This window comes from Dermacentor albipictus, chromosome 1, assembly GCF_038994185.2.
Source record: "Dermacentor albipictus isolate Rhodes 1998 colony chromosome 1, USDA_Dalb.pri_finalv2, whole genome shotgun sequence".
In the NCBI taxonomy this organism is placed as follows: Eukaryota; Metazoa; Arthropoda; class Arachnida; order Ixodida; family Ixodidae; genus Dermacentor; species Dermacentor albipictus.
In genome coordinates this window covers 48846476-48868000 of record NC_091821.1, presented here as the reverse complement: position 1 = coordinate 48868000, position 21525 = coordinate 48846476, and the positions used below count along the sequence as shown (strand labels likewise).

At 46.8% G+C, this 21525-nt stretch overlaps 1 protein-coding gene across 2 annotated transcripts in view; it reads right to left on the bottom strand.

The window, feature by feature from the left end:
• Nucleotides 1-1827: 1827 nt before the first annotated feature.
• LOC135905250 (uncharacterized) overlaps nt 1828-21525 on the bottom strand; it is a 138010-nt gene continuing 118312 nt past the window's right edge. For both annotated transcript variants that reach the window (XM_065436266.2, XM_070532650.1), the window contains exons 2-4: nt 6816-7030; nt 5954-6209; nt 1828-3793 (exon numbers count right to left, since the gene is read on the bottom strand). In XM_065436266.2, coding sequence (XP_065292338.1) covers nt 2132-3793; nt 5954-6209; nt 6816-6940 — 2043 coding nt within the window. In that variant the 5' untranslated portion in view covers nt 6941-7030 and the 3' untranslated portion in view covers nt 1828-2131. The remainder of the gene's footprint in view (nt 3794-5953; nt 6210-6815; nt 7031-21525) is intronic.

The following is a 21525-nucleotide window of genomic DNA, read 5'->3' as shown; positions in this document are numbered from 1 at the left end:
GGATGCTACCATGATGCAACTTACTGAATGGTGCTTGAGAAATGGAAACGGAAACGACACAAACACGGCAGTTAGGAGCCACGTTTGGGGATCGTTTTGATGAGTCTTATCATTGCTGCAGAAAGCCCACGATGTCTTGATTTGTCAAGCGCCTTCCACTGATGTCTACTACAGGGGGAATAGTACAAATCAGTGGCGTCTCAACTGCGCCTTAACTTGCATTAAATGGCCCCGAAATAGCCGCGGTTCGATAAAAGTGCATTCGGTAAAACTCTCTATTGCGTTGTTTGCCGCAAACTTCGCAGGGACGGTGGGAGGGAGGGAGCTACTAGCAGTGCGGACACGTGTGGTTGTCCGTCACGCTTACAATCGGTCACTGAGGCCAGCCAATTTCATAAATCGTAGCAATGCGCACGCCTCTTCAACAATGCATCGAACTTTCCCACAATACTATAAGAAACCCTATAACAGCATGGGTGTTTAGCAACGTCATTGGTCTCTCCACTTGGCGGCTTCGTACCCAAACTGGCAGCCTAGATATGTGTTGCGTATATCCCGTACTCTACTTCTACATTTTCTTTCCTCCGCCAGCCCATACTATATACACTCGCATGGGATCAATCCAAAGTAATGAGGCCAAGCCCAAACTGGTTCTGAGTTGAAATTTGCGCCGAATGTGTTCGATTAGCGTAATTATGTTAATTTTTCAATTCAGCATTTTGATTTCAGTTTGAAGTAATGGCTGCCTCATGGAGTTATTTAGATGGAGTGTTGGAATTACGCTATCTTCCTATCTGCCACAGGCAATTTTTAAAGATTTGGCGCAGCTACAAAAAACACCCTATTAATATATATGTAAATATATAAACGTGAAGAAAGGGGGTTAACCGAGGGGCCCGATTTTTATTAGTCATATCATAAGAAGCCAACAAACACTGACACCAAGAACAACATAGGGGAAATTACCTGGGGTTAATAAATGAAATTATGAATTAATGGAAATTAAAGTGGATGAAGAAACAACTTGCCGCAGGTGGGAGCCGACCCCACAACCTTCGCATTTCGCGTTCGATGCTCTACCAATTGAGCTACCGCGGCGCTGTTTCCCCCTACACTTTCTTGGGCATTTATGTGTCCTAGTAGAACCCTGGCAGTAATTTCCCCTATGGTGTCTTTGGTATCAGTGTTTGTTTGCTTCTTATGATATGACTATATATATATATATATATATATATATATATATATATAGTCATCGACGCTAATCCCACAGTTGATATTTTGACATATCCGCCGGTGAAGCGGGAAGGTGGGGAGGGGTGATATGTTTGGAGGTTCAGTGGCGGTGACGTTTCGCCGCTGAGTACCATGCTGCCGATTTGATTATTCACCATGGTGCCCGCATTCTGACGGAGACGAAATGAATGAGCGTTCGTGTACATACGCTTCGGTACACATGAGAATGTGGGTAAAGTTAGTCCGGAGGCTTCTATAGCTACTACGCCCTCATAGCTCACACCGCATCTTCGGGTGGGTAAATCGTAGCATTTGTTATCCCTTCGGGTGACTTGTGTGCTACAGTTTAGAATTCGGAAACCTTGTGCTAAAGAGCGAAGCTAGTAATCACGTGTATAACTCCAAGCGGTCACCAAAACAGCCGCAGGCTACTACCAGTCGATCTAATAACACCCGGTCACGGATATCTCCCTTATCTAGCATACTTTTTGAATGCCATAATTATCGATAACGAACTCGCATACAACGTGCTATAGTTGGCCTAAACCTTGTTTTTCTGTTTTAAAGCTAACGCATAAATAAGATCACTTCAAGTAGAGCAGTACACATCCTTTAAGCGTGAAAATATAAGATCGACAGTTTACCTACACGCGCCTGCTACTATCTGGGGAAAAATACTGAAAGGTTACGCTATTCCACTGCCTATAAGGATTGTCAAGAAACAGTCAAAAATGCTGCACAACGCTATTATGAGGGATAACTTTAACAATGCGAGCAGCCAGTATATTGCAGAGATTAGACTAAGCAGAATGCACGCAAAAATAGAAAAAGATCACACTGGAGTGGGTGGCGTAATAATTTGCACGAGCTTCGCGTAGAAGAGCGTTTGTTTCGTCCGTCACTTCGTGCACAAGTCGGCGCCTTCTGAATCGTAGCTTTTCTCGCCAGGTATACTGCACACTAAGCACGCCACCATGGGGTCTCCTCTCCTGCAGCTATAGGCGCGAGCAAACTCCGGCGAGTGTCGCAGCAGTTCATTGCAGAACTGTCGAGCCATCCACGTACCGCACTCCATGTAGCACAACACCACAAAGAACGCCTGTGCCTCGGACAATCCTGACAGGGTGGACTGGGGAGCTGAGTCTTGCGTGTCGCGGGAGGAATTCAGCGCCGTCCAACACGCCTTCAGCGAGATGAGTTGCAGCAACTGTCCGTAGCTGCCGCCGACGCCTCTGTGCCGATATGCTTGGTCCGCTTCCAGGCAGCGCGCGCCGCTCACAAACCTGTCACTGCGAGATTTGTCGGCACCGAAAGCCTCTTTAGAGAACAGCATCGAAGACAGCGCCGTGGCAATCTGGAAGCCAAGACCGGCGTACTTGAGGGACAAAGGAGCGTCCACGTGGTACAAGGGAAATTCCATCGAGTACGGCATCAGCGTTATCTGGTACGAGCCGTCGGCGGCCACGATTAGGTCGTGCCAGTCTTGGCGGCTAAAGCGGGGCTGAACGTCGCCGACGACAGAACCGTCGAGAGCTTCCATGGCTAGCCTCCAGTCGACCGTCAGCCTACCGGTCATGTTGGGATGCGGCCCGAACGCCGCCCGCAGTCGCAGGGGCGACGACTTAAACACTTCCTGGTACAGCTTTTGCGGATCGCTTGCTTGGAAAGCGGACACTCTGTCTTCCAGAATCCACCCCGTGGCTATAAGCCCCATAGCGGACCGTATGCGGGCGTTTATTTGAGACACTTCTAGCCGCGCGTTGGGGTTCGCCAGTTCTCCCACGTGTGGCGCGTAGAAGGCGTAGCCAAAAGCATTGTGAGCCATGTCGAAACACAAGTCACGGTGCGCATTCATAGCATGTTCAAGTTTGTTGTATGCATTCATAATGGCGTCAGAGTTGGTCATCGAAGATATAAGCATGACAGCGCACCAGGAGATGAACCAGCTTGCATTCTGCTCCCCAATGCGACCCTTTAATTCAAAGAGCACCTTGAGAAAAGCCCAGTTTTCGACACGCAAAATCGTCCGTGGCGTCAGCTCCCCGAAAACTGCTGTCAGCGTCTGATTCCAAGCATAGGTCGTCAAATATGGAGTCAGGAGTGAGGCCTTCGGCAACTCTACTTGCGCCAAGTTGTGCCTCGGTGACGCGTAGTAATATCTCTTTAGCCTCGATATTGCCGCGTGCTCCAATACATGCAGCTTTTCAAAGGGAAGCCTATTTGCTCCTTTTGCAAGCAAACTGTCACGGAGAAGTACGTAATGCGATTTGTACCTCTGTAATCGAGCAAGTTGTAGCCTTACTTTCATTACTGTTTCAAAGTTTCTCGAAGGAAAAATACGTATCACGATCACACCGTCTTCATTCATGTCAGCAATGACTTTGAGTGGCATGTCCCATCTTGCTAGCACGCTGAGACGCACCACCAACTTCAGTAGGTCAGGCTTCCTGTCCATATTTGGCCACTCTGATCCCACGTCTTCCAGGAGCTTCTTCAGTTCTTCTGTCTCAGTTCTCTTCTTGAGGAGAATGTCTTGGCATAATTTGTAGAGACGAGCAGCCTTTGGAAACAAAAAGTAAAGAGGGAAATTTAAGTATGGCAGTAAGGTTCAGGCTAAGATTGATCGAGACGATAATTTTTGATCAGCGATTAGCGCATTATCTATAAAAGAGGAGAAAAAAATCAAAAGGAAGTTTCGGATGATGTTGAAGTTAATTTCTAACAGGAACTTCAGGCATACTTTAGGGCACGCGTCGTATTTTCTCACTTCCTCTTGCCCACTCTTAGCCGCTGACAAAGGAAGTTCGACAAATATTCGACATGTTTGATACACATTTCTCTGCGAAACTGGAGAGTTTATCTGGCCCTCTTTCGAAGCGCAATAAATGGTAATTCGTAGACTTGGCGCAAAATCTCTTTTGCTACCACCGCTTTCCTTTTCGACAAGCCGGTAGGCACTTGTGCGTACCAGCAACAGTTGACAAGTATTGAAAACGGCAGCAGTAGCACAGACAATATTTCGACGTTCATAACTAATTATTGATTGTGCAGAGAAGGGATTGTCACTATTCAAAAGCACATTTCTAAGTACAAGAACAAAATTCCCGGTAGGAACTTCAAATTTCTCCCAAGTGTCCATGGAACTTCCACGAAGTCTTTTCACGCCGCATTTGAACGGCCAAGAATATCTTAACTAGTGTACAACGTATCAGGCTTTTATTTTTATCAAAATATGGTGGGCATGTCTTTCTTTTTTTTAATACTGAAAATCCTGAACCCTATAGTTATAGCAAAGAAAGAAACAAAAGACAGCTGCGTTGGTTCACCCACTAGTCAGTTTCCTCTTGACATCTGTGTCCGCTTACGTAGAATAACAAAGTAATAAGTTTTTTCGGCTCAGTGACGCGCAATATGACGAAAAGAACATTACGGCAACTTTAAGGATGTAGACAGGAAGAGAACAGTTCTGAAGTAGCTTTCAGGCGTAAAAGAGGCGTTCGCCTATAGATACCAAGAACACCGCTGGGCGCCTCAGCATAATGCCAGCGAGAGCGCCTCTGCGTCTGCGCGTTTACGTTGGCAGTCGTCTGCTTTTCTCGTACCATTTCCTCGACAACCGGTTGCAATTATTTGGTGGTATCTGCTAATTTGGGGGGAGCGGTGGGATGGGCTGTTACATCGCTGTCATGACAATTAATGACACAACAGTAATGCGCATAATGCAAAAAAGAAGTGAGGCGTGCAGACAGGACACAAGAGTAGAGAAGTGGACAACACGAGCACGGCGTTTGTGTTGTCTACTTCTCTACTCTTGTGTCCTGTCTGCACGCCTCACCTCTTTTTTGGATTATGAATCTTTACCAACTAGCTCAGTTTTCTGCCGTTCTGAGTAATGCGCAGGTCTCCCTTTTTGGCATTGGCAATGTTATAGCCACCGGAAACACGACCTTCCACGTTCAGCGAGAGCGGGATCCCACAGGGGAGTAGTGGAAACGCACACCGTGTGAGGCGAAATCCTTCCGCTAGGGGAGAAACAAGCACTGGGATCGAGGAAGAAACTTAAGCTTGGGACGTCTTATGATTTTAACGACGCTAGTGGAAGTTCGAAGCTGACCACTGCTGAAAATCGACTAAGGTTATAGTTCCCGACTTTCATTTTCGAGCCAAAAGCTATCTTGCATGGCAGCTTTGATTCAAGTAGGTGCAGAGACACTCATGCCTATAACATCTACAAACTTCTCTGATCTTCTTATTTCAGACACATGAGCGCCGTGCTGTCATGGGGTGTAACATATTATATTACTTTGGCCAGTAGTAACGTAAATTTTACGCGCTTTTGAAGTGCTCAACCACTCCATACAAGAATTTTGGTGCACACAAATTTGCCATAACAATGCCCGCCGATAGGTACATAAGGGAAAAGCTCGTATTCATTAACAGACCATGATGCCAGCACTCCAGCGCTTCATCGAAATGGCCTACACCGGCTGCTGATTTCAATTAGTTTACTATAACAGCCAGTTGTGTCCTTCCCCGGTCAACGCGTGTGTGACGAGAGTCGACACTTCTTAGGTAGCGGCGAGGTCTGCGCGTAAAGTGATCGGCGCCATTCAGAAAGAGCCTTTCCACTGCAGACTCGAGACAGCCCTGGCACTTAGTACTTCTTTCCCCCGAACCCTCCCAATGTTGGGCCCCGCAAACATGCAGAAACAGCACTCACGCTTAGTGCGGCAGGAGAGGGTGACTCAGAGCTGCGCAATGATTCGGCGGCGGCGACCACGTGCTCCCTGAACGCGCGCAGCGCGTGCTCCCTGCCGGAGCGCGGCTGATTGCCGCGCCTACGTGTGCACACGTAGCTGTGGAAGTCGTGGCATGGCTCCGCAGACCGGTTGGTGATCTCCTCGAGAAGTTGCGCATACGCCTCGCAGCCAGAACCTGAACACAGGGGCTCAGGGGAGCTCCTGCTCATGGTCCACCTGCACCAGGGTGCCACAGCTAATCGTTCCGGGGCAGGCGCTGCACAGACGCTGTGCTGCGCGGCGGCTGACTCAGCAGTGGCCTAACTACGGTGAAGCGCTTAACCTCGAAAAACAATGTTTCCCTGAACCGTATCCGACAGTTTTTTGGCAAGTGATGCAGCAAGGGCAGTGTCCACTTCGTAATGACCGACAGTGAGTTGCTTCGTTAAACGCAGATAACTTGGCTGCTCTCACTAGTCAAAACTACATGAGAAGGGCTTTTCTTCCATGTAGCAACTGGGTGCACCATGTAAATCTTGAATTTCGCGTGTGGTACATCATTATGTGCCGTGCAAGTTATCTAAGCGTAACTAATTTCCTCTGGCCAGCGTTCTATCGGAAAGCACGGCTATACAGTGCCATTTCCGCTTACACTTTGTTGATTCAGAACAATGCAGTTTTCCTTAGTTCACGAGCACCACAACTTCGAACATCGAATCTGCGCACACCATTGCGCAGGCAGTTTATTCATAAGCACAAGCACAAGAAATATCAAAATCCCATTCCACAAATTCTTTAAGGCTCCCGTCGGAGGCATTCGCCCTTGGTAAGCGTTGTGTTTACCTGAGGGATACGAAGAATGCCGTGCAGATCAGAGTGACGACGGCGCTAGTGGTAATCACAGCCCTTGCACTGTAACTCCTGGGGGTCCTCAAGGTCTCGCCCTTTATGCTGACAGCCAACTCCATATGTGAATTTCACTGCGATGCACTCTGAGAAACTTCGTCTTCACTTCGCAGCAATGGCACGTTTATCTGACTCCGCCTGCAAAACAGCAACTGCACAAAATACCGGATAGCAATCTCTAATGAAAGTGGAGAAGGTGGGTGAACTGGTGTGTGCAATAGAAAGAGAGAGAGGGAGAGTTTAATGGAAGCTAAAGTTGTCAGCCCTGTTATACGCAGGGTTTTATCTCTCAGATGAGGTGTTTGAGGGGACACGAAGAGGAAAACATACAGGATGACAGATGACAGAGAGAACACAGCGTCGAGTGCACTCTGCTTCTTGTGCCGCCACATCCCCTGTTTGTGAAGCTCTCAATGCGAGTACCTCCAAGCAGCTCATTCCTAAATGACACCATGTTGTGGTCAACAGACATAGCGTACTCTTTCTTTTTTCTTTTTTTTTGCATTCTACTACATTCCTTCTTTTTTTGTCTTTGAGTAATTCTATCTTTGTGTAATTCAATTTGTGTAATTCTATTGTGTGAGTAGCTGCGCTACAATAGTTTCGTAAACTTAACAAATATATTTGAAGGAAAAAATACCAGCTTAGCCTTATTTACCCACTTAAATCTATCCACTTTTTGGAATAATTAGTGACTATAGTGCGGTGGATAATGCCAAATTATCTCTGCTCGCTCTGGATTTTACGTGCTCAGTTTCTGCGGCTGAACACCCTTTTTAAAACCTATGCCCAGGCACATTTCTCCATTAAGATGACATCCCAAACCGAGCTTGCTGACGATGAAGATGTCGAAACACGACTCGCTGTACAAGCCTCTACAATAGCTACAATAGCCTCTACAAATGTCGCTAAATGTCAACAAAAGTGCGATCCTTGTCTTTCCCTTGAGTTTTCCTATCCGAATAACACTGTCATATGGCCAGGAGATTATTCCGCAGGTACATTCTTTAAAATATCTGGGCATGATTTACACCGAAAAGCTAAATTGGCAGACACACATAGAATACATCGCATCTAAGGGAGCACGCGCTCTTGGTTTATTACGAAGAGTCTGCAGCAGTCGTTTTGGAATGCGCAGGGAGACCTTGCTGATGATTTATTGTATGTATGTCCGCCCCATTCTAGAGTTTGGATGCGTGTTATTTTCAGGAGGTCCTACGTATAAGTTACGTCCTCTGGTTCTTTTAGAACGCGAATCACTACGTCTGTGTCTCGGCCTTCCAAAATTTGTAGCAAATAATATCTTATATCATGAAACTCACCTGCCTTCTCTTCAAACTCGATTTCGTATACTGACAGTCCAAACATTTCTAAACATCTATGCCTCTCCCCAGAGACGCTCCTACTATATTTTTACTCGAGAACCAACTGCATTCTTTGAGAATCAATGGCCCAGACTGCATTGTCCCCAGGTTGTTTTTGTGCAGAAACTATTACAGCCATTACAAATATCAATCCGTGATGTGGCTTTTCAAAATTTACCTACTTCGACAGTAAGTGTTGAATTTGGCGATATATTTCCCAATAACGCTAAGCTTCTACCTATTCGATACCTAAAAGGTTTATTAGATGACCACCTTGAAAACCTCCAAATAAATGCAGTAATAGCCACAGATGCTTCTGTCAGTGAAGAGAAGGCCGGAGTGGGCATTTTTTCGACATCATTAAATTGGTCTTTCTCTCTTCGACTACCCGATTTTACGCCAATATTTCAAGCAGAGTTATTGGCAATCATCCTCGCTCTACGCAAACTTCCGACATCTATTTCTTCAGCCGTAATCTTAACCGACTCCTTGTCTGTTTGCTCCGCTTTATCTGTGCCCAATTCAAGTATCATTCTCCAAGAATTTCATTCACTGGTTCCCCAACATTTACGCCTCATCCACCTGGTTTGGGTGCCAGGGCACGTGGGGCTCACTTTAAACGAGTCAGCAGACGCACTAGCAGCGGCATCTCTTAAAGGCCCGGTACTGAGGATCTTAAAACCCTCAGCATACGTCACTTCTGCAAGATTTAAAAAATTTTCCATCCAAGAAGAACATGCCAAATCATGTGTATTAGATAACGTCGATTTTCAGCACCTTAGATTTCCTTGGCACAGCGGGTGGTGTGCAACAAGAAAATTTGAAGTTTCATTTACGCGTCTGCGTTGCCGAATACCACGGCTTAATTTCTATTCTCACAGGTATGGTTTGGCACCTTCTCCTAAATGTTTTTACTGCAATGAACCCGAAACTATGGATCATTTTTTTATTGAGTGTCGTAGATTCAACGTGCATAGAAAACGACTTCTAGAAGGTCCCTTCCGCCAACTTGGATTAGCCATCACGCTACCTATCATTCTGTCTCTGGGGGCGTCGGCACTAGGACACTGTAATAGGAACGTATGTGATGCCATATATAATTTTATAATGGAAACAAGGAGACTTCCATGCTAAATTTACGGTTTCATTTTCCAAAACAAGAAACCAAAAATATGAACTTCTAAGCTTAAGAAACTATATCATGAAAATTATTATTAACGATTAGAATTAATTTAATACCACTTTTTCATTAAAAAAAAAATTCCTATTTAGGTATTCATTCTTTTTCAACCCACTGCCGCCCGATTCATGGCCAATCCCCCGTAGTGGGTTGTGCTACATCTACAGGCTCCAAACCAAACCAAATCTACAATAGCGCCTGCAGGCGAAAGTGCCCGAAACCAATGTGCTTTCATGATTATCCAGAAACGTGGACGGCTCAGCCGCCCTTTTTTTCATTTACGTGCGTTTTTTTTTCGTAGGGATTTCCAACAAGGTTTTGTTTCCAATGCCTGCGCCAGAACCACAGTAGCCCATTAAGAGGCCGCTTTATCGCTCTGCTACATCAACAACAGTCGTAGTTTCGGCTCGGCCCGCGCCTTTGTTTAAGATGAGCCATGTGTTTCCGTCGAAGTGACGTCACCTCCGCGCCGAACCCGTCTCCCTATACCCCCTCGGCGCAGGTAAAAAGCAACGGGCGCTGACTTGACGAGCGACAACCACCTGCCCACCGTTCCCGTTTCGCCCATCCAGCTCTGGCCGCGTAAAATGACTCCTGCCCACCTTTTTATTCGCTTCCCCGTGCAGCGGTTTCGCGCCGCCTGCTCTCTCCACGCTCGTTACTGCCTCGCGTAGCGCACTCACGTGTTCCAGAGCAGACGCCACTTGCCTGACCAGCCCAGCTATCGGGCGCTTGGCTGGGCTTTTGCAGAGGAAGGGCAAGTTGTTTTTTAGGGAACCGTTCATAGACGTAGCTGTAGATGTAGTGAAAGTCATTGCTGGTTTCTCTCTGATGTCTAGGCATGAAGTTGATTTTTTGCAGTGGAGCGAGCTGTTTGCTTAGGGTGTGCCTCCTGCGTCGTCTGTTGGTGGTAACACAAACAAGCTAACAAAGAAGTAAAATAACCAAATAAAAGAAGGTACATTAACTTTAGTGTATCTAGAGGAGGCGACTACGTCGATCTTATAGCGTTGCGAGCGTTCAAAGTTCTTTTTGATTACAATATACAACACTACGAATGAATGAATGAATGAATGAATGAATGAATGAATGAATGAATGAATGAATGAATGAATGAATGAATGAATGAATGAGTCAGGTTGCAATGCTTGTAAATATAAAAGGCAATATTATGGTTTTACTTTTGGGCAGTGAATTCTGTCATTGCCGTATCACTGACGAACTCAGCAGCGGCCGTGACAGCGCGCTCCATCGGAAGCACGAGAATCAAGTCGTGCTTCCTGTGATCTCCCGATGGTGAAAGGTCGGGAAATCACTGTTGCCTCCAATGTTTCCCTTGATGGCGGAATGGTTGAGCATCGCGCGTGCTGCGAAAACGGGTTTGACTGTGTAAAAAAAACATTAAAAACTGCACTTAGAACATGAAATTGTCAAATGACACCAGCAGAAGGAAGCACTTCAATCTGAGGACACTTATTTTACATTTGACGTATTCCTCGTTCCGCGGAACGTTGCCCCAGGAGACGACAGCACACTCCGGAGGACGAAGAGCGACGCGACCGAGCGGGGACAGAACGACTCGCCGTCCCAGAACGCGCGAGCCCGCTTCGCCTCACCTTGAAAGCAGCGCACGTAACGCGCTTCGAAACGCGCGTGAGGCGACACGTTCCGTTTGCCACCGTCGAAATCCGACGTGACCCAAGCCTTCGCGATGGCTCAAGCACGCGCACGCCTCGAGCGCGATCTCGCGAGCACCTCGAAGCGCCGCGTGGCCTTACCGCTGCCCGCATAAGGGTAAAACTGCGGGGATAACAGGGAGAGGGGCCACCCCTTCGGCGCGGCCGCAGGCACATGCAGGATCGGCACGTATATACACATCTGGGAGGCCGATTCGGTCTCTCCGCACGCGGCCATCGATTTTGCTGCGAGGGGGAGGCAGAAAAAAAAAAGAAAGCCTGTGGCTGGAAGAGAACGGGCCTCTTGTTTCTTGGGCCGCCTTAGGGGATCGATGGCGCGCGATGGGTGCATTACATAAATGAGCTATGCACTGCCTCGGCGGCCCCGCCACCGCACGAAGGGGGCCCAGAGACAGCGTGCGCGCCGCCAGCTCGAACGTGGCCGGCGGTGAGCTATCTGGCGGCGGCCGCGGGCTGGGCTGGGGCTCCCCTCTTTCACGGCGTCGGCGCTTAGCCCCGCAGGCAGCTCGGGCACGTCGGGCATCAGGTTGTTCCTGCGGAGGACGACTTAAAAGCCGCATTTGGAAAATGACCTACGTGCCCTTCCCCCGACGCGGGGCGCGTCGTTGATGTCTTTACGCGCTGATAACGTCGGGGTCTGGATCGGGCCTCCTCGGCCCGCCGCGTGGTTGTCTACCTTGCCCCCGCCTTCCCGCCCAAAGCGCTTGCGAGCGATCCTTCCGGCGGCGGCGCTGCCTCTTAGCGTCCTTAACTGGCCGCCAGTGTCCGCGAAAGGCTCCATTTGGGCTAGATTCGGCCATATCTCTCTGACTACCTCCGCTGTGGAGCCGAAGGAAACTGAAAGCCAGCGGCCTTTCTTTATTCTTTTCTCAGTGTCGGTGTTTGTATACGCCGTGACTGACGAGGTTTGGCCTGCTGAAATATGCAGTGGTTGGGTTTCGTCAGTGTGTGCTAGTGTAGGCTTGTTGGCTGCTCTTTTGTTTGAGTCTGCTTTGTGATTTGAAAACTGACTGAGGAAACATTTGCGTTATCTATCACAATGTGACGTACGCTCGACTTGCTTAGTTTCGTTTATTTGTTTTACTTTATTTTCTGTTCTATCTTTATTTTGTTTTTGTTTTTCAAATAGAGGATACCAAGAAAGTGTACAATCTCGAGCTAAGCACCACGTGGAACGGAAGTATTGCGCTCAATGTTAGTAGTAGAATACACACTGCGCATTCTGCTGACGAAAAAATGCTTAGGCATGGCGAGAAAAAAGAAGAGAACGGAAATACATCTGTTACTATTCTTATCCGTAGTTTAAGTCGGTATTATATTATTATCACTGACAGCGCGACATTATTGTTATCAACTTCAACATCATAATCACCATAAGCTTAAACAGCGAATTCGAATAAAATTTTCATATAAGGTAAGCCGTCTTACCTGCATCTTCTGAATATGGCCGTGATTTGCACTCCCATGTCACATGGGGCAAGGATGCCCTCCCCCCACTCCAGGGGCATCGATTGGCATATCTGGTTGGCCAGATGGCATGCCCCCGTCCAGGTGTGGGTAGGTGTTCGTTTGTATTTTTCTATATAGCTGAACCTCCTACGCTGTTAATTGTAGGTTTGGCGTGACAAATCCTTGACGTGAAATACGTTGATGTTCTAAGACATAGCACGCTAGCGTTTCATTGTTGTTTTCGATCGGGCTGTCTTTCCTTGCTCGGATTAAAGTTTCACGAGCAAGAACGTCTGCCCCTGTGTCGCCAGTGACAGCAACGTGCCCCAGACACCATACAATGTGATGTTCTTGTCTTAGTCGATCGCCCAATTTGTTAATGACGATCCTTGGGATTGATCCGTGGAGGAAAAGTCGAAAGGCCGCCTGAGAGTCCGTGAGGACGTAGGCGGGCCTGTCTTCTCCCTCCCCGGTCTTGATCGCCAGGGCTACCGCAGCCGCCATTCAATTCACCCCAATTAGTGCAAAATTCTTTTCGGGGGCCTTGGGGCAACCATCCTCGCCCGGACTGACTTGGAGATTCAATTGAGTCTCCTCGACCGGGCCCGGCGCTTGGTGGTGACCACTGGAGTCCTGGACTGAGGACCCACCTTGCGGCCCCTTTAACCCTATTTGTCCCGCATTAGGTTCTCTCTCTCTCTCTCTCTCTGAGAATGGCACTTGGCTTGCTTGCCGAAAGCCGGCAGAAGAGAAAAGTGCAGAGTGTATCAAGCATTGGCAAAGTGTAAAGGGTCTTTGTTCTCAACAGAAAACTCGTACACTGTCCTGCGCGCGCTCACCAGACCTTAGGCTTCACTGTTGGGAAACATTCGCGAGAAATCAAGCATGCGAGTCTTCGGCGTCAGATTGCATTGATTCCATGCATAGACGGTGCATGGATTCCTGAAAGCAGGGAGCGACGAAAGTAAACGTGCCTATGGCTAGGTGATACACTGCACATCATGATGACTTCTTTACTACTAAACTTGATATTGTGATATTGCGAATATTAGAAACTTCCGAATAATGAATCCAGTTGTCGCTATTTGTAAGTGCGAGTATTTTTCGAATACTTTCCGAATAGTTCAACACGTCGATTGCGCCCAAATAAACATAAAATTTGAGAAAAGCCACAGTAAACATACACCTCCGCGGGCATAGCATAGAAATAAAACACGAGAACTTGCGTAGCGGAGCGGGCTACTTCACATTGCTGGCCATACTTTACGGGTTGTACCGCGGTCATTCGCACTCTGAATAGCCCTGTCCATGCGAACTACTTGTTTGACTCAAGTGCTTCATTTGTGCCTTTAATAAACAACGCTTCATAACGTGCGATGCAGTGACAGAAACTTGTTAACCTTAAGGTTACTGGGATGTGAACATCGTATTCTATTAATTGTCATAACTGCTGTTAATTATTCGAAAACTATTCGAAACATGTCCGACATTTGATTCGATCCACTTCTGGCACTATTCAGTTCGTATTTGATTCGGTCTCGAAAATCACTATTGACACACCCCTAATTGTTACACAAAGCTTGACGATGTAGTTCATGCCTCGTAATTACATCTATCTTACATGTGGTGTTATGACAATGCCGCATGGTCTTAGATTTTCTTTTTTCTTATTTGGTACGCATTTAAATTTTATGTTTTCCAATGTGACAGTCGAAATGCGACGGACAGCACCAAAAATTCTCGACGCTTCTTTCCTGATTAGCAGTGAAGCTCCTCTGCTTCAACGCGAAATATAGACATCACAGTACCAGCCCGGTACTTGATTGAATTTCCAGAATGACGCCAGTTTGGAGATATGCACCATCAAACTTCCTGTAAAAATGCACTGTTGTTCCACTTACTTTTTTACCAAGCGCTCGTTTATGGATTGAAGCACAGAAGTAACTGGAACGCCCATGTATTTCGTTCCACACTGTGTCATTCGACACTGGTGTCATTCTGGAAATTCATTTCATGTGGTTAAGTCTTGCAAGCTCACCGGCTATAATTTGTGAATTGCAGTATGTGCCGTAAAGCAATCAATTAAGAAGTTAATTAGTTCATTTTTGTAAATTAGTTTAATATGCGTTTCACTTTGTCGTGCTAGTAATGTCCACCTCATCGAAAAATCCAGCTCAAGGATAATTCAATTCAATTCAATTCAGTTTATTCGGACATACATAGATGGTACAGGATGTCCACGAGGCGCGACAAAAGGAGGCAACAATGCCTCCTGACAGGGTCTTCACCTCGGGATCACATTATGACAGCAGGTCGGCACGACAAAATACTGCATTCTGCACATCTCACTACATTGCAAAGTCAAAGAAATCAGTGGAAGTTCAGAAATACAAAGCTATCTGCCACAGGCGACATTTAAAAATTCCATACAACCTAAAAAGGATCACCCTGCATAGCAGAAGACCGCTTGGTCGTATCCGACTCTCAGAGTGACATAGTTGTGACGTGCACGATACATGTTTTTGCATTATGATAAATAGTTGATCCAACTCGCCAACACATCATCTGCGCCTCAATCACTGAGGTAACTCGTATATTCACGTGTTATGGTGCCCGGTACATCATTTGAAATGATGATTTTCCGAGCTTCCATCCAATATTGATGACACTCGTCTGTTGATTCCCTACAGTACCTCCTCGGGCAGCACCCGGGCATGCCTGCCACCTCCTCCTTTCTTTCTTGTCGATTTCTCTCGCAAGATTTGCTTCGTAGCGCTTGGACACTTCTGTTCAAATGACGAGTCGCTTCAGTCATGCCGTCTGAGCATATGCATACTCTCAATGACGTGTGGAAAGCCTATCTTTCACTTCCTGCGTACCCTATGGGAATATTACTCACTCAATAATAACGTAACCCGCTTTTTATGTAAATGCAGCGCAAGGCACCAGCATGAGAGACTTTCAGCTGCTTGGACTGCCATGTACCACCCTTTATGAGTGACTATCCCGGTGTCCGTGCGTCTACTGACGCGACCACACCCATCGCGTCCTTGTCTTTTTCAAAAGCAACCGACTCAGATTCCAATTTATGATCACTGTGTTTCCGTAGAGGTGTGTCGTTTGTGCTGAGCGTTAAGACACCACTAAGTTCTTTTGGTTTCCTTTGTCTCATTATTTGATTTAGCATAACCATGGTGAGCTTTTTTTTAAGCGAAAGGAGCAAATGGCCCATTTAGCGAAAAAGCCGGCGTCTGTCATCGGGACTAGCCAAAAATGGCACCCAAACTCCCAATGGCTGCGACACGTCACGAGCGCGCCTTGACGGAACAGAGAGGGCGAAAGGGAACACTTGGCTGCCGTGATAGCGCGACAGGTGTTGCGCGAGGGGAGAGGGCATCGCCGCGACGCCACGTCACCCTCCCTCTCGCTCTCGGAAGCCTATGTTATCCCCGCGTTCCTTGTGCGCGTAAGCTGTCGCCTGCATTCTAACTGCGCCTCAGTAAAGCCAAATGGAAACAGGCCAAGCCAACGCCTCCTGGGTAGCCGGCTTGTGTTCCCTGCTTTATGACGACATGCTACTTGGACCCAAATTTACATTGCCAAGCCCGGCGTGACGAAAGTGGTAACGTCAAAATCACCGCGGCTTACTCGGGTGCGGCCCTATTAGATTCTATGGCAGTCGAGCAAGGTAGCATGACGTCAAGGGTCGTAGTGCACCGGCCTCGCTTGCCCGCGAGGAGTTGATAACTCGAAGGACCGCGCAGCGGCGTTCAATTGGACAGTAATACTTTCGCATTCACAACTCATAAGTGCTTAGGTGTCCTCGAATTTTTTATTATTTGTTTGTTTGTGTGTGTGTGCTGCCTTGCATGTGCGTGTGTCAACGATTTTACGATGTACTTCTTTGTTCCCGCGCAGGTGTAGTGAGATTGATTGATTGATTGATTGATTGATTGATTGATTGATTGATTGATTGATTGATTGATTGATTGATTGATTGATTGATTGATATTTTTGAACGACTCAGCGCTCAAAGTGGTGGCGCAAACTGAAAAGGGGACGCCTACCAGAGCGTGTGACCATTTTTCTCTCACTTAACTCTGGTTTGAATTAATTCTAGCACCACCTGTTTTCCTTGATAATGTGGGGCAGAATTTGAGCATCTTTATAGAGCATCGACCACTGGCATTGTTTGAAGCGAGCGTCGGCCCGACTGCGCGCATGCTAAAGTGAAAACGGCCGTAGCATATCGTCAGCTGGCGAAAAATTAATGAGTAAGCATTGTCAGGGGGGAAGCAACGTCATGCATGCTCTACGAAAAGGAGCCACACTGTGTGCCCATTCAATTGGGTGCGCCGGAAAGAGTGGCCGCCGACTATTGACTTTAGATATCAGCTCTCAATAAGATTTTTCTTTTTTGCTTTTTTTTTTACGTGCAACCCTCCCATCAGGCGACCTGTCTTGTCGGCTTCTCATCGACGATGTTCTTGCCGGTTCTCGTTTGCGCAATGGTAATTGATGCACCCTCGGTGAATGGAAGGGAACCTCTGTCGGTGGCATGCAAATGCCACTGACAAAACGATAGTTCAGCGGAGTCAATCCCGCTCAATATGACAATGTGAGCCAACTCAGCAAACTGGAGCAATAAGCACTTAGCAATCGGTAAACACCAGGTTGAGAAAGAATGGACAAAGTGAAGTGCTCTGGATAAAAGCAAATACCAGCGATCTCAGTGCGTTTTTTAGATTACAGCTACCTTTCCTATAAGCCACTTGTGCAGCCGCGTAACTTTCTTGCTTCTGTTCAGTGTTTTTAGTAATGTTAGGCGGAGTCTATGGTGAACTATAAAAATTAAACGTTGCTGCCCAGTGAATGCACTACTTCTTTCTTTTCATCTGTTTAACATATCATCTAGTTAATTTAATGTCGTAGTTTTTCATTACGTGAACTGCTAAAGACAAGGAAATCACATAGGAAATATTTTTGTTTTACCCAGGACAATTCATGATCACGGAGTTCTTAGAAAATCTGCGAGGAGGCAATGGATTGATAAAAAGTAACCATCGACTTCATGGAGACTATTTATTTATTTATTTATTTATTTATTTATCTATCTATTTATTTATTTATATTTATCTATCTTGAGAAAAGAAAGCTAAAGTACTAAGCTTGTTTGATTGTTGGTTTGTTTATTTATTTATTTTTTTGTTCTTCTACGGCCCATCGATGCTCGAGACGTACGGCTTCGTCTTTTTTGCTGAACAAATATCACAGCTTTTAAGGTGGCGCTTCTGCAATTTTAAGTTCATGGCACCGCTAACGTAGAAGCTACCTGAAAACTGCAAACAGTGCAAGGACTGCCGTTGTCGAGCATACTGCATCATTATTTAGAATGCCGTACGATCGAGCGAATAATCATGCCAGACCAACACCCTTCACCGATTGGCTTGCTCGCCTTTTCACATGCAGTTTCGATATTGTACTTCTTGGTGAGAAATAGGGCACGTAATCTTTGAATAAGTGTTGACACTAAAATCTTCGGTCTCGTTTTCTTGCTTCATTTGGTGGCTACTGAATCCGTAATCAGAGTACGAAGCCGCACGAAACCTCATTTTATCGAAGGCGCAACTGACCATTAATTATATCATCTTTTATTGTGGTCAGTTCGAAACATGTTCCAAGGGGAGCGCGACCACGGACGTGAAGCAGGCTCACTGTTTAAATCTCAGTGCGGTAGTCGCGGGCGACGCATGACCATGTCGCCGAAACCTGTGCGAATGCCGAGTAATGTCATCCAATCCTTCATGGTGGCTCAGCGGCTGTGGTGCTGCTCTGCTAAGCAAGGGGTCGCGGGCTCAAATCCCAGCCGTGGCGTACGTGTGCATTTCGATGGGGGCGAGATGCGAAAACGGCCGTGTCCCGTGCACTGGGGGCACGTTAAAGACCCCCTGGTGGTCAAAATTAATCCGGAGTCTCCCGCTACGACGTGCCTCGTAATCAAATCATGATTTTGGTGCGTGAAAGCCCGGAAATCAATCATGTCATCCTACTTCACTCGGCGCTTTTTCACATTCTTCATGGAGCTAAGCCTTGGGCGTAGAGTGCTCAGTCAGTTGAGTAGGCTCCGCTTTTGGCGATAGTGTGGCCTGCGACCACTAGACAATGCTGTCTGGGCCTCGTGTCAGTGGCCTGCGATATCACTATCGGCGATTTCTGTGACGTACTGTTCAAAGCCCGAGGCTGAACCACGCTGGTCTTGGCATGCGTTTTGAATTGATCGCGTTAAAGTATCGCTAAAAAAATTGTTGCGTCTTCGAAAAAACTACATTCCGTAGTATATTAATGGGTAAACAGCTATCCATAATTACAAAAGAAAAGGAACTATACAACCATTATGTGCCAGTATTATGTGCCTGTAGTACAACGATAAGAGCTGAAACACAAGGCAGACGCTAGCTTCTATAGGTCTATTACGGTTTTTTGAGTTTCCTTAAATTTATATGTAGAATACCTCAAATGCCTCACTGAAGGGGTATTACATGCATGAGGTGTGGGCTTGAGTTGCACATTATCGCTTATGCAATATGAATTAGCTAGTCCAGCACCACGTATATTAAGTGCATGCGATCTTGCTACTTCAAGGCCAGCTTGCCAGCTTGGAAACACTGAAAGTTGCTCCTTATGATTTTTTTTTCATAAATCCCGAACCTAAAGTCTCGTAAGGTTCTCGCACTTGTCGGATTCGTACGTGGGTCTTTTACTTCTGCTTCTTCTCTCTTGTTCGTGGTTGTTGTGTAGCAACAGGCAGGTTTGGCCTCTGAAGCAAGAACCTTAAACAACTTTTCGTAACTGACCATCACCTTGCGCCTCTCATCGTCGGTTACAGATGTCGGCCCATGGCGAATCTATCTTAAGATGGGCAAGCCCCGTATGGAAACGCAGTTCTAATGTATTTTCTACACAACGTCGCCGCGTCTGCTTTGAGCCGCTAGATACGCGCAGTGTAATCACAAATGAATGACGTTCCATGTGATTGTAACACAAAATAGCAAACATGTTGAACGCATTTGAGCCATAATTGCCGCTTGAGCACTGCGGAGCGTGAAACAAGCGCTCCGCCATAAACACGTCCGAAATACGTTCGATGTGGTTTTTTTGTGTGTGGACCCGATTATATTTTTGTGGAACATATTTTTGTGTGTGGACCCCGATTATATGACCCCGGCTCCAGCTCCCATAAGGTAACAAAATTTCCGTAAGATGGCATTTCGGCTATAACCAGCCAAGCGTCTTCTTTTTTCGCATTTCTTTCCCGGCATTATACATGCGGACTGGGCACGGGGCTCTCGGCTCGGAACCGAGTGCGCCAGTCATCGTGTCCGCTCGAGCGCGGTGCCACGGCCACGGTCCAGCGGAGTTGCCACCCGCGCTTCGCCAAAACAGTGACCCGCGGGTCACGCGGCAGATTGCACCCGCCTGACGTCATCACCGTACACGTGCGCGGCGTCCAGGGAACTGTTGCGAGTGCCCTTATCTGGCGCAGTGCGAACACAATGAACGCTGAACAGCGCCGCCGATCTCGATTCACTCGAGAAGATCGTGTTTGTCGAACGGAGTATGCATTTGTTGAGTCCATGCAGTGGCGACAAAAGAAAGGCAAATAAAATAATCAACGGGGGCTTCAGAACGCGAGAGGGAAGTGGCGCTTAGAGAGAAAAGCATAGAGTGGCTCTATGGGCCAATCATTATCTCAGCTAGCCTATTTTTGAGGGCTGCAAGTTTTTGTTATCGGGAATAACCAGACATGGCGACATCCTCACGTATCGGAGAGGGTACTTGGTGGTGTTAGCTTGGTTTCAAGAATAAGGAGTTCCCCGCCGTGGTGGCTCAATATGCTATGGCATTCTGCTGCTGCAAACGAGGTCGCGGGTTCGACTTTCTCCGTTCGCATTCCAAATGAGGTGGGTCTGCGAAAGCGTTCTTCTATTGTGACTTGTGCGAGTGTCAATAGGCGCCGCGTAGTTTAAGTTAATCGAGCGTGTTTTAGTATTAATAGCATGATGCCTAATAATGACGCCTAAATAATGACGCCTTAAAATCGACAGAAGAAAGAAACAGAAAGAGCGCCAACGCCACGTTTGGCGCTCTTTTTGACTCTTTCGTTGATTTTAACCTTGCGCGACCACATCCTTCCTTGCTAGTATACTGCGCTCATAATCTTTTCTTCTTTCTTTCCTTTTTTTTCTTCTTTTCTTTTTCTTTGTACGCACTTTTCATATTATTGCGTAATACAATTTCATTGTGATTTGATTTGATTTGGCTGTGGCTTTATTTGCCAGCGTTCACGACTGAATCGCAACGCTGCAAGAACAAACGTGATCCCTTTGAGGCCTTCGAAAGATGAACCGAAGCAGCTGATATGACTGAGTGCTGAACTACAGCAAGCGTCACGGCCTATATAGGCGATGAAGATTTTATGGCTCAGAACTTTCTGTGGGCCTAGTCGATGCATACTTCACAAACGTTTTTAAAGCGCCAACAAGAGACACGGCACAAAAGGAGGGTCATACACAGGAGAAGCACCTGTCCTGTGTATGACCTTCCTTTTGTGCCGTGTCTCTTGTTTGCGCTTTAGATGCATCTGCAGTTTTGATCATATACGCTTTGCGTCTCTTCTATTCATTTCAAACTACATGGCGAGTCGAAAAGGCTGCTAGTGGGGTGCGTTTGAGGGAAGGAAGCATGAAATTTGGAAACCCTATTCTTGACTCGCATTAGTTCCGAACTGGCAACTGTTATTTTCGTTTTCAGGCTTAAGTTCGGTTCGGGTTCCGTGAATATCCGTTGGGATTTCTCCGTCCAAATTTTCGTTAGGGTGCGTTTCTCGAGCCAGGTTTAGATTATTATGCCACTTATTTGGGCCAGCAATTTTGTCACGCGGCAAAGAAAATACACGA